We start from the raw sequence: 20,611 nt of genomic DNA on the forward strand, positions 1-20,611 counted from the left end.
AAAAACCAGCTGAGGGACTCTGGGGAAGAGAATGACGGTTATAATTCCGTCTTCAAGTACACTAAATGAAAAATCCACCTAAAATTCTTTACCCAATACATCACTAAATATCACTTGCCAACACTATTCACCAATTCTGGTAACTTTATAAATCACTTTCCATTGGATAGCGCAATTGGTTTCGCTATGGTTATATAAATAAGTAAAAAATTTACTCTACATACATGCAAAGGTTTTAGCCAAAAACTTATTCTGTATAAATCAAATTAACGATAATATATAAACACTTATATTCTGACATTCAATTTAGCCATGAATTAACGGCTAAGTTTGTCGTCTGTAATATACAAGGCCCCTTATTTAGCCGCCTAAGTTTGTCGTCTGTAATATAGGACGTGTATACCCCAGGTCCATGGACCACCCCTGTAGACCACCCCTCATTTTGTGAATTCAATACGTTTTACAAGCAGAAAAATCTTCAGACGAAAGAGAGAAGTGATCCTCACACTTATCTGGAACATTTAAGCCCATGTACGATCTATTTTTAGACTACCTTTTCTGCAAAAAGACAAATATAATATCGGTTACGTGACGCTATTACGTGAAGTTAGTTTCTTGTGATTTGGTCATCGGGCTCATTAGCGGGAATATAGAGCTGTTGTTCGCTCATATGGGCTACTGATTTAAAAAATTGCCTGCCAGGATCGAAAGTAGCACGGGAGCGCCGAACAGAGTTTTTTCTTTTTTTTTTCTGCGTTTTCTTTTGTATACAAATCTCACAAATACGCATGCGTTCTGTACGTACAAACGTGTGATAGGTACATGTGCTTACCACATGAGGAAATGCAAGAAAACAATTTCAAACTATAAACCATCCATTATTTTATACCTTCTAATAGAGGAGCTACGAGTAGTCAAGGGGTTAGTCACGTATGGTTTATGGGCCGATTAATCTCTCCCTCCCAGGATCGAAAGTAGCACGGGGGCCCCGAACAGAGTTTTTTCTTTATTTTTTTTCTGCGTTTTCTTTTTGCATACAAACCTCACAAATACGCATGCGTTCTGTACGTACAAACGTGTGATAGGTAAATGTGCTTACCACATGAACAAGAGCAAGGAAAAAAATTCAGAACTATAGACTATCCTTAGTTTTTATTACACTAACAGAGGAGCTACCGTAGTCAAGGGGTTAGTCACGTATGGTTTAGGGGCCGATTAATCTCTTCCTCCCAGGATCGAAAGTAGCACGGGACCCCGAACAGAGTTGTTTCTTTTTTTTTTTTTTTCTGCGTTTTCTTTTTGTATACAAATCTCACAAATACGCATGCGTTCTGTACGTACAAACGTGTGATAGATAAATGTGCTTACCACATGAAGAAATGCAAGAAAAAATTCCAAACTATAGACCATCCATTATTTTATATACTCCAACAGGGGCACCTCCTCCTTCTAAAATCGAGCTCTGCACCATGCCTTCGTTCCCGTGTTGCCTCCCTCTTAGCCTGGTTGTCCTCCGCTTGCCTTGTTCGTACCTTGTCATGTCCTGTCGTTCTGGCTGCATATTGGTGGCGAACCTGCGTCTGCAGGATAAGTTTTTTCGACTGGTGGCCTTCCCTGGCCTGCCATTCGCCGTTGCCCAGTTCGGCTGTTCTGTTTGTCCTTTTGCCTCGCTTGTTTGTTGTATAGTTATGTGTTCGTCTAGTGTTGAATTGTCATTTTGGAGTGTAAGTCGGACGAGGCGTCTCCTGAATGCAATTCTTTGTTCGTGTGTCCTTTGTTTTGTGTTTGTAAGGGCGGGGTTCGATTCCCCGGTGATGTTTGACGTGCTGGTGCACCCCTGTTTGAGGTGAACCGTTGTTGTTGACGGATTAGTCGTTATGTCTGGCGGGCATTGCACTCTCCCCAACGGGGGCCCGGCCATTCGCCTCAAATATAAAAAAAACTCCAACAGGGGCACCCAACGAATCTGTTCCTCACATTATCTGTTCCCCAGAGGAATCTTGCTGGCTGGCAAAAATACAGGTGTTTCGATGAGCTGGCTGGGAAATTTTGTTATTGATAGAGGTTTTGCCAGGGAATTACTAAATTTTTTTAGCATTTCAACCCGAGCTGGCTGTAGAAACTCTGAAGACTGAGGACGACTAAAAAAAAAAAAACAAAAGAACCCTTTGCCTCTCCCAGAGAATAGTCACAAACATACGACGGCTGGTCAGAGCGATTGCGCTTGCGGAGAAAACCTGTTTTGTCCCGGTTTTGTCGCTTTTGTTCGGTCGTTTTGGATCGAGGGATTTGAAAGCGCGCGGAATTCCTGGCTGGGAAATAAATTTGATCCGCTGGCTGGGAAACCAACCAATTTTATGTAGCTGGCTGGGAAATTTCTTGTGTGTCCTGCTGGGAAAAAGGAACAGATAATGTTTTCCCAGCAACACTGAAAAACACCTGAAAATGCCTTAATAACATTTATTTTCATTAACTGGGGTATAATAATACATTTTACAACAAATTGGTCGTTGGGTACCCCTGCTCCAATAGCAGAGCTACGAGTTGTCAAGGGGTTACTCACGTATGTAGGGGCCAATTAATCCAGGATCCCAGGATCGCAAGTAGCACGGGGAGCCCAAAGAAATTTTTTTTTTTTTTTTTTTTGCGTTCCTTTTTGTATGTAAATCTCACAAATACGCATGCGTTCTGTACGTACAAACGTGTGATAGGTAAATGTGCTTACCACATAAAGAAATGCAAGAAAAAAATTCCAAACTATAGACCATCCCTTATTTTATATACTCTAATAGAAGAGCTACGAGTAGTCAAGGGGTTACTCACGTATGTAGGCTTTCTTTCTATTGATTTTGTTAATATCGTGACTGGAAACTTTAATTGTATTATGAATACGAAAATGGATAAACTCGGGGGAAACCCGAATGCGAGACATTCCGCTGTGCTTGCATTGAGTGACGTTTCTACGCGTTATGATCTTATTGATATTTGGACGTTGCGTCATAGCCATGAACGTAATTTTACTTGGGCTGGAAAAAACCCCGCTGATACTAGTTTTATAATACGAACACGCATTTACTTTTTTCTTGACGAGCAGAAGTTTTGACCGCTTCGTAACTTCAGTTGATATCCTGCCTTATTCTCATTCCGATCATAACTACATTTGTTTAACTTTTGATTTCGACCACTTGGCGCGTGGCCCTGGTTATTGGCATTTTAATAACGAGCTTTTGAAGGATGAAGTCTTCGAAGCTGGAATCGAGAGATTTTGGACGGACTGGAAGACTCGTTTTAAAGATTTCCCAAACCCCCTAAAGTGGTGGGATAGGGCGAAGCAGCATAATTAAAATAATTGCCATCAGACGGGCGAAAATGCGCATAAAAGCGCAGTGACATGAGCGCCACTGAACTTGAAATCGAACTAGAGAGACTGCAACAAAAAGCAAAAAACGGTTCCAATCGTGATATTGAGCAATATCTTTTGACGAAAGAAAAACTCAAACAGCTAGACTTGAGGGATTTAGAGGCAAATAAGATTCGAGCGAAAGGGCTGTTTTCAGAAGAAGGCGAAGGGAGGACGCGTTATTTCTTTTCCTTGGAGAAGAAACGGAAGGCGGAGAAAACTATTCGTCTTTTGACCAGGGAGAATATGGATACTGTTAAGGACATGAAAGGTCTTCTCTCCGAGATCCACGCATTTTATAGGGTACTATTTTCAGCTCAACCGTGTGGCGAGTCCTCTCAGAATGCCTTTTCAAGTGTACCATTTCCGAAGCTGTCATAGTGGGACAGAGAACATTGTGACAGAGACCTAACTGAGGAAGAGTTACGCAAAGTGGTTTTGTCAATGGAAAATGATAAGTCAGCAGGGATAGACGGTCTGACAAATAATTTCTATGAACACTTTTGGCCAATTTTAGGAGAAAAACTGACCCAGGTTTATAATTATGCATTTTGCAATGGCCAGTTATCAGTCACGGTCGCAGAGGCGAGGTGTCATTACGTTGTTATTTAAAAATGGTGATAGGACTTTGTTGAAGAACTGGCGACCCATCTCGTTTCTCACCACTGATTACAAGGTTCTAACAAAAACACTTGCGAATAGATTGCAACAGGTTCTCCCCACCATTATCCATTCCGATCAGACGGCTTCTATTAAGGGAACGACAATAAATGACAACACGCGGCTTCTCCATGATGTGCTCGCATACGCTAATGAGACTAATACACCTCTGGCTGGTTTCTCTGGTGTGGATCAATTAAAAGCTTTGGATAGGGTATCTCATGCCTTTTTCACCTAAGACTCTGGATCGGTTTGGCTTTGGACCTAATTTTATTCATTGGATAAAGGTTCTGTATAACTCTGTTTCTAGCACGGTAAAAGTGAATGGCTGGTTCACGTCTTTCATTACATACATACATACATACATACATACATACATATACTTAATTGACCGCTCCCCATAGGGGCTTTTCAGGGCCAATGAAACACAATCAACGAAACAATAGAACACAACATCTACAACTGTTAAGAATCCCAACTGGCCGGAGGCAAACCAGTTACAAGTGCAGCTGGGAAGTTGAACCAGGGAATACCAGGAACAAATTCAAAGAGTTGTCAGAGCGGGTCTTGAACCCGGGATCTCCGAATCTCAAGGCAAGCGCCCTAACCACTCGGCCACACTGCTCACTTGAAAGGGGTTTGAGATAAGGATGCCCGCTATCTATGCCTCTTTAAGTTATCGCTGCTGAAACCATGGCGATTAATACTCGGCGCAGGGATTCACGGCATTCTTACCCCGGACTCACAAGAGGAGGTTAAGTTATCGCATTTTGCAGATGACACTACCCTTTTACTTTTACTCGTCGATGAAAATTCCACTGGGGAAACTTTCCGTACTTTTGATCTTTATGGCAAAGCTTCTGGCGCAAAAATTAACAAGACTAAGTGCAAGGACCTTTTGAGTGGGGTTTTTGCGCATAGAACTGACCGGCCCTACGGCTCGGAATGGTTTAACCAGTACATTCCTGAAAAAATCCTTGAGCAGTACTTCGGGAATGTGGACTGTACACAGCTTAACTGGAATCATAAGATTAAAAACATTGTTACGTCATGGCAGTACAGGGATTTAAGCTACAAGGGCAGAGCTTTGTTAATAAATGCTCTGATGACGTCTACTCTATGGTATAATTAGCAATTATTGAATGAGGCTGAGTAGGATATGAAGAATTCTGCAGGTCGAGGAGGGTGTTATCCACCAAGGCCGATGGCTGAGGTGGATAACATCCTCCGAGATCTGCAGAATTCTTCATATTCTACGAAAGCCGAATTCAATAATTGCTTTATTATTCATTCAAAATATTTTCTTCGCTCAAACTTCTAAACCTACTCGCAGCCATTTTTCTGCTCAACAAAAATAACACCAAAAATAACGGTTCAATAATCTGCAGCGGGCTGCACTTTTTACGTCATTGATTCAATATGACGAAGTTTCTTTCCAAATTTGGTGAACGACAGCTGGTTATGGTGAATTATGCGTGTGGTTTTAACCAATCAGAAACGGGGAAATATTTTGAATGAATAATAATATCACTTCTTTACCTGTGCCCTCTTGGGTGATTACACAAGTGGAACAGATTATCTATGGTTTCTTTTGAAACAATAAACATCCTCTTGTGTGCAGAGATATTCTTGCATTGCCTGTTAAGGAGGGAGGCTTCCCTCCTTAATTCCCCGTTTGGAATCCAGAATACAAGCATTCCGTTTGAATACTTTGAAAAGGCTGTTGTCTGGAGAGGAAGCTCATTGGAAAACGTTCACTGCATATCTCTTCCGTGTTTCCAATATGAGGCTCTGCAAGTTAACCCTTGCGGTGGAGTACTCCCTTCAACGTATTAATCGCGATGTCCCTGCTTTTCACAAAGAGTTGTTATCCGCTTGGTTCAAACATAGTCCGTGCACCCACGTCCCAGTCTCTAGAAGAGAGATTTTTGAGGAACCACTATTTCTGAACAAGCAGATCACTGTTGATGAAGTACCTCTTTTCTACGCTGATTGGATTGCTGCGGGTCTGACGTGGGTGAAGAACAACGGAACAACGTGGTCGCACTTTATCCCGAACCAGACGTGAACAGGAGCCCATCTGGAGCGTGCAACTTCCATACAGCGTCTGTGAAACGGCATTTTCACAAGTAGGTTTCTTTTTAGACTAGCCCTTCCAGCGAATTAGGTCAAAAAACAAAGGCAGTTCCGGTTCGGTGACCCTATGACGTCAGCTTAATTTCTTGTAATTGGTCATCGGGCTCCTGTGGGAGTCTCATTCGCGGGAAATTCAATCTAAAAATAAATCGATCTGTGAAAACGCCGTTACACGAACACAGTAGAGTTGTAGGATCCGGGTCATGGGTGCACTCAGTAGGTGTGTTCCGAATCAGCACGTCCTCCTTCGCTTCAACCCCGTTTTAAGATTCAAGTCAGTTCTAGTCCATATATATCCTGTCCCGTAAAACGCGTCATTTTTCCAGTCAGATAAGTCGTATGCATAAGCCAGTTATACCAGCTGTAGCCACTTGGTAGTGAACCCTTCAACCGGAGCCAGCCGTTAATTCAAAACAGTGGGGAATTTTGTATTCTCCCTTAGTTTCTAACAAACAAGGAGACATTAACTGGCGTATTGCCCATCGAGTTTTATCAACTGCATTGTTGTAGCATAGAATGACGCTTTACGATTCAACTTTTTGTCATAGATGTGGCCTTTTGGACCCACTTGATCATCACAGTGCACTCGTGGAATGCCTTACAGTTAAGAATTTTTGGTGTTACGCGCAGACCTTCATAGACAAACTCGCACAAAACAATCTACCGGTCACAGCTGCTGTTAAGCTATTAGGAAAAGTTCACAGGCCGAGTGATCCCTTCAACAGGAGGTCAATGGATTTAGTAAACTGGACACTTACAGTAGCGCGTTATGCTATATTCCGGTCAGCTGTTTTTCACAGAAAGGACAACCAAACTATGCCTCCAGAAGCTATTTTTAGTGCATCAAATTAAGTCGGATCTACGTTTTCAATTTAGGTTACAATTACTTCGTCGTACGCAGAATAATTTCCGAGATATTTGGTGTATACGTGAAGCCTTTGCAAAGGTGTTAAATAATGACATAGTTTTCACGTTCTAAAAGTTCAATTTAGTACAAAGCCAAGATAGTAGTGTAGATATATAGGTGATTGATATCCTGTATAACCATTTCTAACTGTAAATAAAAAGCTCTTGCGAGCCTTTTCAGACATTTTAAAAAAAAATTGCGCCGGCATCGCAGAGGTCATGGGATCGAATCCCGTTGGAGCCACGTGAAATTTTCAAGTAACCAGGTGATCTGGTGACGTAATTTGGAGGACTGGGAAGAAAAATTTTAACGCCGTATCCCGTGACAACCGTGCGCGGCCTTAGGTTTTGTTTCCAAATTTCCTGCAGTATTTTCATCCCCAAAACTCAACAGATCATTCCGTGTCTCCCATATTTCCTGTTACTGAACGAACATTTAAGTGGAAACCGCTGAGATCTTACCTCGTCTCTGCCATGTTGAATTCGGAAATAACATTCAAGGCCGCACGCGGTTGTGGGATACGGTGTTAAAAATTTTCTCCCCAGTCAGTCCGAATTACGTCACCAGATCACCCGGAAGAGACGATTGCTTTAATTGGTGGGGTGACACCTCCCTCTTTCGTCTAAAGAATTTTCTTCTTGTAACTTTGCAAAATGAGGGGTGGTCGTTACTTTTTGCTATTTGCTATTCGCTTGCTAAATGGAGGGCCACAATTAGTTTGATTAATTTACAGGCCAAATAAATGGCCTTTCCTACCAAGGAGTAACTTAGCCGTTAATTTACGGCCAAATACAGCAATCACCCCCAAATTAAGTTGGGACACCATGTACAGCACTAATAACCTGACTTTTAGGTGCGATCCAATGTTGAATTCATCGATTTAGAGGAGCCATCCCGCACAGCCAATATTGGGGGAGAGAAGATGACATCATTGTGTCCCAACTAATGTAACGGGGAGTGAGGGTGTTTCATAATACCGTGGGCAAACTTATCTGTTAATTGACGGCTAAACACGGGGCCTTGAATATTGCAGAGGACAAACTTCGCCGTTAATTTACGCCGAAAAAAGAGGCCTTGTATATTACACAGGACAAACTTAGCCGTTACAGTGCAACGCGCCTTACCGTGGCCACCCAACAAACTTTAACAATTACGTGTAAAAACGTCAACTCAACAACCCATTCAACGGTGTTTAACTTACAACCGTGCGAACTTTGCAAGGTGGGGTGACTGTCAATCAAATTCGCACACCCTTATCGGCGGATAATTTGTAAGAAACTTTGTTAGGTGGCCACGGTAAGGCGCGTCGCACTGTAATTTACGGCTAAATAAGGGGCATTGTATATTACAGACGACAAAGTTAGCCGTTAATTTAAGGCTAACTTTGTCGTCTGTAATATACAACGCCCCTTACTTAGCCGTTAATTTATGGCTAACTAAAGGGCCTGGTATATTACAGACGACAAAGTTAGCCGTTAATTTACGTCTAAGTAAGGGCCTTTTGAAGAAATTGATCAGTCCAGGAGGACCGATGTGAAGCGAACGAAACGAGATAAAATTGTTGTTCAACAGTTTTTACAAATATCTATAAATGTCTACAAACTAATTTACATAGTTACTGTTGCTTTAGTCTCGTTTATCACTTGATTACAAAATACAATATTTCCTACTCGAGAACGATAAATGTACATATAACCTGTCCGATTGGCGACTGGGGTATAGCAACCCAGTTTATACCTAATTTTCGATGACAAGGCTTTTATCGCACGTTCTTCATAATTTTGCTCCCCTAGTCAGAGAGTTCGATATCTGAGCTTATGATTCTGAATTTAGTCTCGCCTACAATTTTTCGTTTGGTGAAAACCTTCCATGCATCGACCAAGCTTCAATTAGGCAACTTTACTGCAGGCATCACTTTCATAATCAGCCCCAACCGATTTCTGTCCATCGTTTATGGCCATTTCTCAGAGGAATCTTCAAAGCATTTGTGAGGATGAACATGCGCACGTGTTGCGTAAGAGGCTGTCACGTGCTAGCATCCTGTTCTTCGTCTTCGCTACTGACGTCACCCTCGTAGCCTCTCTCTTCCTTTACCATTGGTTGACTGTGGTCACGAGTCTGAACTTTACGGAGAGAAGAGCGGTCGAAATGATGAATAGAAAGCTAAAAAAGAAAATCAACGTCAATGAAAAGAAAACAAAATAAACGAACGATGTTGACTTAGGTATAATTGGAAAAATGAATGCAGCCGAAATTGGGAGCGGACGGCTCGGACGAAGGGCGAAACGTCAGGCGTCCAATCTTTTTGAAGTGGTAAATCATTTGATAAAACTAAATTTTTTTATACCATAAAAGCCAGGGTTCTCAAAACAGAAGAGAAACGTGTGCCCCCGGCTTCCAATTTACTATTCCAGAACATCGAGATGCAGGACACTCGTGGGTTCGTGGGTTGCATGTCCTGCACACTATTTGGGGTACAGTCTGTTTTTACACTGGCTTTTAGTGGGTTCTGTTCGCGTTAGGGTCGATTTCCGCGGCTCACTCGAGTTCAGGTATCCTCCCCGAGAAGAGACGGCCGTGCCTTCGGGGAGGAGCGCGGGTTCCGGTTCCCGAACAGGGGCTGGTAGCGTTTGCCTTCAACGAAATTCTGGTTGGTTGGCTCTACAAGAGGTTACAAAAAAAAAAACGTATTTTCTCTTTTCCTTCACGGGACCTGCGACCATGATTTTTGACCAAAAGAAAAGATACAATTTCGCAAAAAGTACAGAGCTTAATTCCAGAGGTATTCCTGAGGTAATAGTTTGGGACAGTAACATGGCCCCCATTTTTTCTCGCTACACCAACATAGTCGCGGCGGCGTCGTGTGAGGAGGTTTACAGAAGGTCACGCAAGCCCTGTTGGTGTTCAAAGGAAACGAATAGCGGGGATTTTGCGTGCCCTGGGGCCTGTTTCTCGAAAGTCCCGAAAACTTTTCGGGCCCGAAAAGGCATTTGTGAAACTGCCAACCGCTTATTTTGATCTTTTAACATGTTTTCAAGGTAACCAATAGCAAACTGACTGTGAAGTTTGCCTACTTAAATCCTCTCCGTTCTTGAGATACAAAGGGAATTGTGACACCCGAAAATGTCCCGTAAAGTTCCGGGACTTTCGAGAAACAGGCCCCAGAACACACATAGCTTGAAAAGAAGGTCTTTTGACAAGTTTTCAAGACCAGAAAGAGAACAAAAGAATCGCAACGTATAATGTCTCGAAACGTTTTCCTTTTGCAGATACATGGAGATTTTTGTCTCCGGAAATGTGCTCGAACAGGTTCGGAACTTCAAGAAACCTGGCACAGACCAGATCCAATTAAAACATTCTAGAGTTGAGCTTTTCAAGAAAAGTTTCTAGAGATGAGCTCCTAATTTTGAACAAAACTAACAAAGGGTAATTGCTGATAGGGTTTCAAACGACTAGGCTCAACCAAATCCTCCGCGATAGGAGGTTTTTTTTTTTAACACTCTTTTGTCCCAGAGAAACAACATGGCGCTGGTCACGTGAGTGAAAAGGCCCTTTTGATATGAAATTACTTGGTGTTTAAGTTGCAAGTCGATCAGCGGCGAACTTTTGTCAATAGTCTCTATTCTCCTCAAGGATGTACGTCTAAAAAGAAAGAAAAGACAGTGAACATGGAATAACGATACTGACAGAGCACCACTCAAACCCCTTGCCATTGTGTTCCGTACCCCACCCGGAAGATTTCAAAGATAACATCTCGACTAAAAACTTCGCTTGTCTCACTGCCTAGCTTTCTTGACTACAATGAAACCTTAGCGTGCAAGAAAATAGACTAAGAATTGATTGTTGTAAAGTAGGATACACTACGAGCGGAGAAACGTGTCATACTTTGCTGAGACCGTCAAGGATGGTCACTGAACTGCTGTCCTAAAATGGTATAACGCAATCAACTCTTAAACCTTTGAAATCTTGGTCATTACCGAATCAATCTAAAGCACTACCTGTCAAAAGATTTGACCGCCCTGCCAATATCTTGTAATCGCTCCACATCACCACGCTCTAGGCGCTCAAACAGTTTATTCAATCTTTTGTGAGGCGGAAGAGGCTCAGCCCTAGACTCGTCTCTGAGTGGCGCAGAACTAGGGGGTCCAGAGGCACTCGTGAGAGACGATAGCTGTTTCTTGTCTGCTTTTGCTGAAATTGAGTTGGACCGAGTCTTTGGTAAAGTTTCTTTATCTATGTTACCTGACGAAAAAGACAACCGAATCGGTGAGCTTTCTTCCGGTAGGCCCACAACAAGATGTGAAGAATAACTACGAACTACGAACGCGTCCTTGAGTATCGTTGAGTCGCATCCTTTAACCCTTTGACTCTCAGGATTGATCAGTATGTAAATTCACCTCACAATTTCAACACACTGTTAGGTAAACAAGTACTGAAAATGAAAATTATCATCAGCTTAAAAGTATGATCCTGGTATCAAAAGCAAATTCTCATGGCCAACCAACGAAGAAATCTATAGAAGTAGTTAGGAGAACGAATTCTTGGATCATGGGAGTCAAAGGGTTTAAGACTGTCATCATACGTCATTGGAGTGACATCTACATCTACATGTTCCAGCACTCGGCAACGTCCCTTTTTGGCTTATGGCTGTTTCTGCTTAGGTGGCCTCATACACCGTAAAGCCTTTTTAGAGACATCACGCTAAGCCGGCCACTTCTGCTGAAGAGGACAGGACAGCCACAACACCGGGGACTACATCCCCTACTCTTATCGAATAGTGTGTGGGTTCTTTAACGTCCCACAGGGAACTAATGAACATGGAAGATGTTTGTGAGACGGGGCCTGCGGTTTATAGTCCTTATCCGAGAAGACTTGAAAGTCTAACCACTTGCAGATGAAATTACAAAGGCAGCACTTTCTCCTCAGTTATTTTAAGATCCTGAGTGTTGATCCGGCCGGGGTTCGAACCCGCGACCTCCCGCATGACAGCCCGATACTCAACCAACTGAGCCACCGGTGAGCACAAGAAATAAAGACCAGTTAGAGATGAATTTTTATCTTCAAGTCATTCCATGCATCCAGCGAATTGGAGCCTGGAAAGAATGGGACAATGGGGGTAAATAGGATTGTTTCGATTAGGTGCTCGTCCTTTGCTGAAAATAACCTTCGACAAGCAAAATTCTCTTCACGCGACAATTCCCTAGCGAAAGTGCCTGGGGACTTTTCGTAGTCTAGGTTCCAGGCTGCGAGAGGGCGATTTGACCTTCACACAATCTCGCAGATTGCCCATCAACCGACTCAAAACAAATTAATGAATGGATTTCTTGCAAAGAACATCCTTACCCAGGTTTTGTGAAGTATGAACACTGTAACTCAGTTTGTTTCTTCGAACACTGAAGCTGATACTTTCTGCTTGGTCCAGGGCTCGTATTACATCATCACGCTGGGAGAAAAGTATTCAAATTTAATCACACTCAAAACTGACATAATTCGGTCATAAATCGGGTCTAAACAGTCAAAATTAAGCCAAAAAAGATCAAGAGAAAATCAAGAGGCAGGCGGAGTGAGTATGGCATAGGCCCGATTTGGAGTTTCGCAAATATTCTTAGAAATGGAGACGTTCGCAGCTCCACGAGTTTTGTAAACCCATTGGGAAGTGACAATATGGCGTCGTGATATAGAACCTCATGCAGAACGAAATTTATAGTTTCTTGTACTCAAGAGCGTCTGATGCCTATGCGGACGTCTCCGGGAAACACACTTCCGTCCGTGCAAAGACCTCTCAAAATCTGATGGATTCAAAGACCACGATGAATTCAACTAAAGATTGAAAAGACGAAAAAAGTAAAAGCGAAAAGACGAAAGAAAAAAAGGGAGCGACTTTTGACAGTAGTCTACGATGTCATACCCTGGCACTTACCTGAGCATATTGTAAAGGCGTTAATTCAATTTTGTTTCGTATTCTGACAGATGCACCATTCTCCAGCAACAAATTGACAAGTTTGACAAAGTTAAATCTGAACAAAAGAAAGAAAAAAAATTGAAAGTTTGTTCACTTTGATGGGTGTTTCGCGAAGTGGCCGTGCTGTGGCGGCCAGGGGGGCTTGTTGTTCGAAGCCTGGTTAACGCTTACCGTTGGTTAATAGATATCAGGTTTCCATGGTATTTAATGCTGGTTGGGCGCTAACCATGCCTCGAGCATCCCGGTTCAGGGCACAAGGAGAAGAGAGGGAAAAAAATAGTTCAAGAGAATCTTCCCACTACTTCTCTCCAATAAATCGTGTTCTGACAGCGTCTTAACCAGAAGAATACCGCTGAAAGTACAATTTCCCTATTACTTAGATTCTGAATTACTAGGCCCGCGCTACTTTCTCAGCAACCAATCAAAGATCCTTAGGGTCGGTTGCATTTATTTGCTTTGCGTTATGATTGGCTTATTCAATTGTCTGTGTCCGTTGTGATTGGCCAAAATCAACTACAGCTCTGTCATATATTTTACCGATAGAGCTACTTTCCCTTCTATTAAGACAACGCAGTTATCTCTGCAACCTTTAGATTATTTCGAAATGAGAAAGACAGTGCAGTCAAAGACCGTCAATGTCTTCGTGGAGGCTTCGAGTCCAAATCCCGCTCTGCTCACCACATTTCGTTAAAAGCCAATCAGTTGCACATTGCCAACGGGGATTGTTCATTTTTTGTTTTGTTTTTCAACATTGATGTTTGACTTTAAAGCACTTCTTTCACTGATCGCTTCTGTGAAGCATATTTAAGTATATCCTCAAAAAAATGTTTTAGGAATTTAAACATATATTTTTTGGACGAAAGCTACCACACTTTCTTTACCTCGCTGCCTCGTGTAGTGGGGTGTTTCCTCGGTCATTCGTTACATTTACGCCTGCTCCATGCTATAGCAAAAAACACAACAAGACACTCTTAATACAAATTAAACTAAGTTCTTCAAAGCTCCTCCTATTTACTTGTGACGTGAATAATTCAGGTTCTATTGACGTACTTATTCTAAACGCCAACAGACCTTTGCGGAAACTGAGCTTTACCATGTTATTAATGTGTAGCTCGGACGGCTATCAGACCAAACAGCATGACGACGTTCACAGTTGTTACGATTGAAACAATAAACTTAAATTCCCGCTGGCACCAAAAACAGCTGATTCCTTGGACTAATGCTTTGGCTTATGCCAATGCATATAAAAAAAAACATTCGTGTAACTCGCTAAAATTCTAAAAATATTCTATCAGCGCCTCGCACAATGCGTATACACAAAAATTACCGTGAAAATGAAAGTTATTCCTTTGTCTTAGCCTTATGCTTTTGTCCGCCTCGGTTTACACAGCTCAGGCTTAGTCTCTGTTTATGCTTTCGCCAATCGATATTATAACCGTGTAAAACAGCCCGTAATATGAACCCGCCATATGTATACATGGCTAGGTCATGTGAAGATTCTGTGCAGCAATAATGAGACAACGCGGCAGTTGAGGAAGCGCATTTCCGAATGTGCCTTCATTCAGGGCTACCCACACAAGTTTTGCGCCGGTGCGCTTATTTGTCTTCCGTCGTTTGACTCAAAACTGGTGAGAGAGAAGAGGACTAGGCTTGCAGTCTAACGGCTGGTTCATACGAGCGACGCACACGCAAACGCATACGCAAGGAAGTTCACACGTCGAACGCAAACGCAAGCACATTGAATACGCACGCGTATCCCAAGATGGCGGACGAAGTCAACCCTAGAGGTATGGAACGAGTATTTTTCACCTTGCGTTTGCGTTACACCGGTTCACACTTAAGAAATGCATTTACGCAAGCGCAGACGCAAGCGCAACCAAAAACCAAAAGGAGCGAGGATGGCACAGTCGGTTAGTGCGCGGCCTTGGTGCAAGAGGTCCTGAGTTCGATTCTCGGATCTCAAATCCTTGTTTCGACTTCTTTCCGTTCTGTGTAGCTTGAGTAGCTGTAAATACCCGTAAAACAGAGCACTGATGCGCAAGGGGGGAGTAAAATGAGCGCACCGTCGACGTTAAATATGGTTGCTTTACTTTTACTTTTCTTTAATGTTTTCATTTCTTACGTCGGTGCTTGCGTTTGCGTCGCCAGTGTGAACAAGCCTTAAACAACCTTAGGCATACAAACGTTATTTGATGACCACTCGGAGGAGAGGCAATTCGCCTTTGTCACACGGCGGCCATATTGTCCCGGGAGACCAAAAAGAGCTTTGTTTTACCACGCCAAGCCTCACCCCCATGGTTTCCACTGAGCTTGGCATGGTAAAACAAAGCTCTTTTGGTCTCCTGGGACAATATGGCCGCCGTGTGACAAGGGCGAATAATAGCAATAAGAAACAGATACGTCATTTTACCACTATAAGGACAACAGCCGGATCCAGATGCCCGGCAAAACAGCAAAGGTGCAAGGGCGTGTTTCCTTTGTAGTCCTTAATATTCACTTTCGCTTGGTGACTCAGCAGAAGACCAGCAACCTAAAGACAAACAAAACCATTAACTGATTACTTATCGATTTGGGAGAATGCCAACATAGTCGGACACTTGGCAACCGAACCTAGTTTAATGACTTAGCTTCCACGAGTCTCCTTAATCTCACTGGCAGAGCATCCGAACTGATAATCGGAAGGTCGTAGGTTCGACTCCTGTTCGGGCGTACTCGGGTTTTTTCCGAGTATCCCCGAGTCACCACTGACGAGTCTCCTATAGCTCAGTGGTAGAGCATCCGAACTAGTAATCGGAAGGTCGTAGGTTCGACTCCTGTTAGGGCGTACTCGGGTTTTTTCCGAGTATCCCCGAGTCACCACTGACGAGTCTCCTATAGCTCAGTGGTAGAGCATCCGAACTAGTAATCGGAAGGTCGTAGGTTCGACTCCTGTTAGGGCGTACTCGGGTTTTTTCCGAGTATCCCCGAGTCACCACTGACGAGTCTCCTATAGCTCAGTGGCAGAGCATCCGAACTAATAATCGGAAGGCCGGAGGTTCGACTCCTGTTCGGGCGTACTTGGGTTTTTTCCGAGTATCCCCTGAGTCACCACTGACATACATCTCTTTATTCGTTTACCGGGCTTAACATTGACTACCACCCCAGCAGTTGATAACGTGGATGCCATCACATTTGAAGGCAGCTGGATGAAGAACTACAATAGGACAACATAAATGGGATACTGAGTTAAAGAATGTCAGAGATCTGAAAAGTTACAAGAGAGATGGAGCTTTATGCTATCCGCCTTCACCCCGTTTCAAACCGTCGTCCACCGGATTTATTGCTTAACCTTGTTTAGCACACAAGGAAGATAACTGCTTCTATTTGTGCCATTGCTCTATGCCGGCGGGTGCGTGGCCCACGGAGGTAGTGGCGCTGTTACAATCGGGAATGTTCTTCAGACAGATTGCCCGACAGGTGTTAACACTGTGCAACGTTTCTTGCAAGATAAAGGAACATTTTCATCAGCTGATGCCACAAACCGTTGAGCAATAAGTTTTAGGACAGATGTCACAAAACGCAATGTTTACCCGAACTTTTCGGCGGCAATTCATGGCGGGAACACAAAAAAAGGTGGTGTACGCTACATACCCTAGGATGATTGTACTGACAAGCAAAATGCAGTGGTGCTCGCATCTGAGTGTAATTCTTCGCATCTGTCAGGGCTCCTCGCCGTAACAGCAGTCTTGTCATTTCGTCGTATCCTCGGACGGCGGCCACGTGTAGCGGTGTCATACCTTCACCGTTTCTGACATTTGGATGAATTGTTCTCTCTGCCGCTTCACGCGATTTCTGAAACAGTGAGCATTGCGAACAGGCGTATTAAAATGCCAATTTAGCACACAACATGATAAATGTAATTGCAGCGGATATAAAGTGCACCCACAAAACCGTAAATGGCGAAGTAGCAAGAGTTCCCAACCCCACCCACACCCCGACAGAGTGGCTTGGGCTCCTTAAGTGCTTTTCAAGTTAGTTTGATGGATCCGGTCAGAGACAGGCTGGATCAGGGGGAAGGGGGAGAGGAAAAACCAGTTCACGTTTACCCGAGCTAAGCGCCGGCTGCTGTGATTATTAGCGTCCACTTAAATTTCTTTGTTGTTTGGCAGTCGGCACTCAAAATTTAAAAAAAAACGCTTCATGTTAGTTGAGTTTGTTGTTCGTTAAGGGGTTCACTCCAGGCATTCAAATTTTTTCACATCTCATTTTTTTTCATGGAGGAACAATACCATGATGCCTTCGGTGTATTCGTACCGAAATTCATCAGCAAATTTTATTATAAACTTCTCATTTATACAGCCACCTTTTGCCACTTGCTACATTTGTCACATTGACATAATGGGTGACAGAGATCCTGCTCCGAGCGTGGCTGCTCGCCCGAATCCTCCTCGTCTTCTTCATCGTCACTTGGGCCCAGTTCATACCGAACCTGCAACAAATAGTTTAAAAGAACCATTAACTGTCGAACCTCTTGGGAATTTACCTCCCAGCGGACCGAGCACCGGATTCCGCAGCCAAAAGGCTTCGGAAAAGGCTTGAGAAATCCCTAGAACCGAGTTTAGTGAAGCCTGCAGTGCAGGCGAATTTTAGTAGTCACACACTCAGTATGTCCTTCGCAGAATGTTTAGCCGCCATCTTGAATTTCTGAAGTAGGAGAAGATTGGGAAGAGGAATAAAGGGGTAGTTTCTAAAGAAACTGTGGTGCTGCGTCGGTGGGGAAGTAGTATACAAGAATTTGGTTTTATCAACGGAGTTGATAATGTAAATTGGCCACCGTACAGAGATTCTAAAAGCTGACGTTTCGAGCGTTAGCCCTTCGTCAGAGCGAAGATTCGCTCTGACGAAGGGCTAACGCTCGAAACGTCAGCTTTTAGAATCTCTGTACGGTGGCCAATTTACATTATAAACTCCGTTGATAAAACCAAATTCTGGGAAGAGGAATACATTGCCACCAAGTAGATGGGTCAGAAGCGGATCCCATCATCTATCCAACATGGCGGCTAGATAGAATGCAGGCGAAATTGAGGTAAGTCGCTTTCCCCGATAAGACTCCTGGGGCCCGTTTCTCGAAAGTCCCGAAAACTTTTCGGGCCCGAAAAGCCATTTGTGAAACTGCCAACCGCTTGTTTTGGAAAGCCGATCTTTTAACATGTTTTCAAGGTAAATAAAAGAAAAATAACTGTGAAGTTTGACGACTTAAATCCTCTCCGTTCTTGAGATACAAAGGGAATTGGGTCACCCGAAAATGGCCCGTAAAGTTTCGGGACTTTCGAGAAACGGGCCCCTGGGCCCGATTGTTCAAAGGCCGATTAACGCTAATCCAACATTAAAAATTAATCAGGAGTTTATTTCTCTACTCCCAAAAGTTGTTCAACGCTGACATTAGGCAAAACTTAAGCAAAAGAAAGTTTCAACCCAAAAAGTTGAAAATATGAAACAAAAACTTTACGCTAATCCTGGATTAACTTCATCGGCTTTCCGGAACAAACCGAGCCCTGCACTGCGGACTAAGTTAGCACGCACAAGGGGAAAATCAGTTTTCAAATAACGAGAAGGGGTACGCTTATTCAAGCGTTGGCCGTCGCCGTCGCCGTCGGCGGGTTCAATTCCCAGCCTGGTCAGAGTTTTTCTCCGTCCTTGCGTGGTCCTATTTTCATTCCTAGGGCTAACGCTTGGATGCATTACAAGGGAACAAAGATGACACTTAAAATTATATTACAGATATCTCAATCTAAAGATGGTTCGGTTCGTGTAAACGCTGTGACGCAAAGACATCACGGCTGAGCTCCTAACTGGCGCAACTTTTCTTCGAAAGTTTGCTTTTTGCGATATATTAGGAATGGTCTGCTGTCCGCCAAAAACTACTTGAAACTTGGAAAATCGCTTAAGCCTCTCTTTGAAAGAGAGAATCTGCGAAGACTTTGTAATGAAAAGTAGTCTTCATTTGCATGGGAGGAATAACGTCTTGGAGAAATACATCACTTTATTCATCGGTGATGGCTTGAGCATACACGGTTAAAAAAAAAAAAAAGGCAAGTTCTCCTAATCCGCGAGCAGTTTCCGTTTTTCCTCCTACGCTTTATGGACACGAGAATGTTATTTTTTTTTTCTCTTATCTTTTTTGTTCACTGTTATGTGAACAGCTCGGAACAGCCTAGACCTTCGTCAAATGAGCTGGTGGCACAAAAAGCCCGGATCCAATTGGTCCTCGGTCCTCCACTCAAAATTTGCACTTCCGTTTGCATTTCCACCCGCGCATTGGACCCGAGGATAAATGCACGAGAGCTCACAGTGGAGACAAAAAAAAATTAAATTAAATATAGCATAAGACGCCTTTCTTAAATAAAGAGCCTTTTCGCAGAAGTGATCAGCGGCCCCGAGAGAACAAAAAGATACCATGCAATATGATAGCTTCTCAAAGATGACCGCAGTTACGTCATGCGCATACACTCTATACACTAAAGTCAACTCAAAAGTAACTATTAACTTTCTAACCATTTCTACATCTTCATCACAAACTGTTCGGATAAATCGGTCAATCTAAACGAAAAAGAAAAGGTCAAGAGTGAAACAAAGAATCATTTTTTGAACTCGCTAGGGGCAACATAGAAAAAAAATAATGTTTACGGCAATGTCACAGCTAAGGAGAGAAATCGCATGTTTTAAAGTCTGACCAACGGGTTTAGTAAATCAAAAATAAATAATGCATACAGGACTTCTCGTCAATCGTAGTGCGTAAAATGTCCCGCGATTGGCAGAGCTCGACACTTTTTCCGCCCTTAGAGATGACGCCCCTTCCCCAAAGGCCTTTTCTCACGCTTGACTACATTACTACTTTTTTTTCATTTTCTCGAAAGGTTTTTATTGCCCAATTTCAAGCGAAATACTATAGTTGCAAGTTACATCTCTCTTTTCATTTTCAAACAGGTACGCCAGCACATACATCAGAGAAAGTGCCCCCACCTAACAACTCAACATAACACTAACATGTAAACAGACAATTAGTAAACAGAAACCTTAAGAAATAAATAAAAATCTGGTTCTTCCCAAATCGATAGTCATGACAGCGCAACGTGGCATGCCAAAGGTTACATGTAAATTACAACCTGAGGACATAGACACAGCAGGAAAACTACATAAGCACCATAACTCATCGTCCAACTTCAAGTGGCACTATGATCAAAAATCACTTATTTTTCTTCTTCAAATTTTGAAAGTGTACGATCTGTGTTTGCTTAACACCTGTCTGACAAAACTAACGATGCGACCTCAGAGGGTTGGATCTTAGAGAAAGTGTGAACGTTCATCACATCAAAAGACCAAAATTTCAGCGTGTAAACTCAGTTATTACGTATGCGAAACACGAGTTTAAAAACTGAAAGCGCGAATCTCGTGGCTGCCATATTAATTCAGTCGCGTACAAAAACGCATTGTCATTCCTTAAACTAGCGAGTCTTTTGACGTCATTTTTTCATCGATCCAGCTCTCTCAAGATTTTAAAGTAATG

At 42.9% G+C, this 20,611-nt stretch overlaps 1 protein-coding gene across 1 annotated transcript in view; it reads right to left on the reverse strand.

Annotated features, from left to right (window-relative positions):
* Positions 1 to 8,661: 8,661 nt before the first annotated feature.
* The window catches only part of LOC137992365 (ankyrin repeat domain-containing protein 27-like), a 72,857-nt gene continuing 60,907 nt past the window's right edge, over positions 8,662 to 20,611 (reverse strand). Inside the window, exons 25-34 of the mRNA XM_068837688.1 lie at positions 19,600 to 19,644; positions 17,408 to 17,533; positions 16,696 to 16,896; positions 15,476 to 15,595; positions 13,947 to 14,008; positions 13,024 to 13,120; positions 12,447 to 12,546; positions 11,102 to 11,345; positions 10,673 to 10,745; positions 8,662 to 9,266 (exon numbers count right to left, since the gene is read on the reverse strand). Of these exons, the coding sequence (XP_068693789.1) occupies positions 9,129 to 9,266; positions 10,673 to 10,745; positions 11,102 to 11,345; positions 12,447 to 12,546; positions 13,024 to 13,120; positions 13,947 to 14,008; positions 15,476 to 15,595; positions 16,696 to 16,896; positions 17,408 to 17,533; positions 19,600 to 19,644 (1,206 nt within the window). The 3' untranslated portion in view covers positions 8,662 to 9,128. The remainder of the gene's footprint in view (positions 9,267 to 10,672; positions 10,746 to 11,101; positions 11,346 to 12,446; positions 12,547 to 13,023; positions 13,121 to 13,946; positions 14,009 to 15,475; positions 15,596 to 16,695; positions 16,897 to 17,407; positions 17,534 to 19,599; positions 19,645 to 20,611) is intronic.

Source organism: Montipora foliosa, chromosome 1 (genome assembly GCF_036669935.1).
Source record: "Montipora foliosa isolate CH-2021 chromosome 1, ASM3666993v2, whole genome shotgun sequence".
Taxonomy (NCBI): Eukaryota; Metazoa; Cnidaria; class Anthozoa; order Scleractinia; family Acroporidae; genus Montipora; species Montipora foliosa.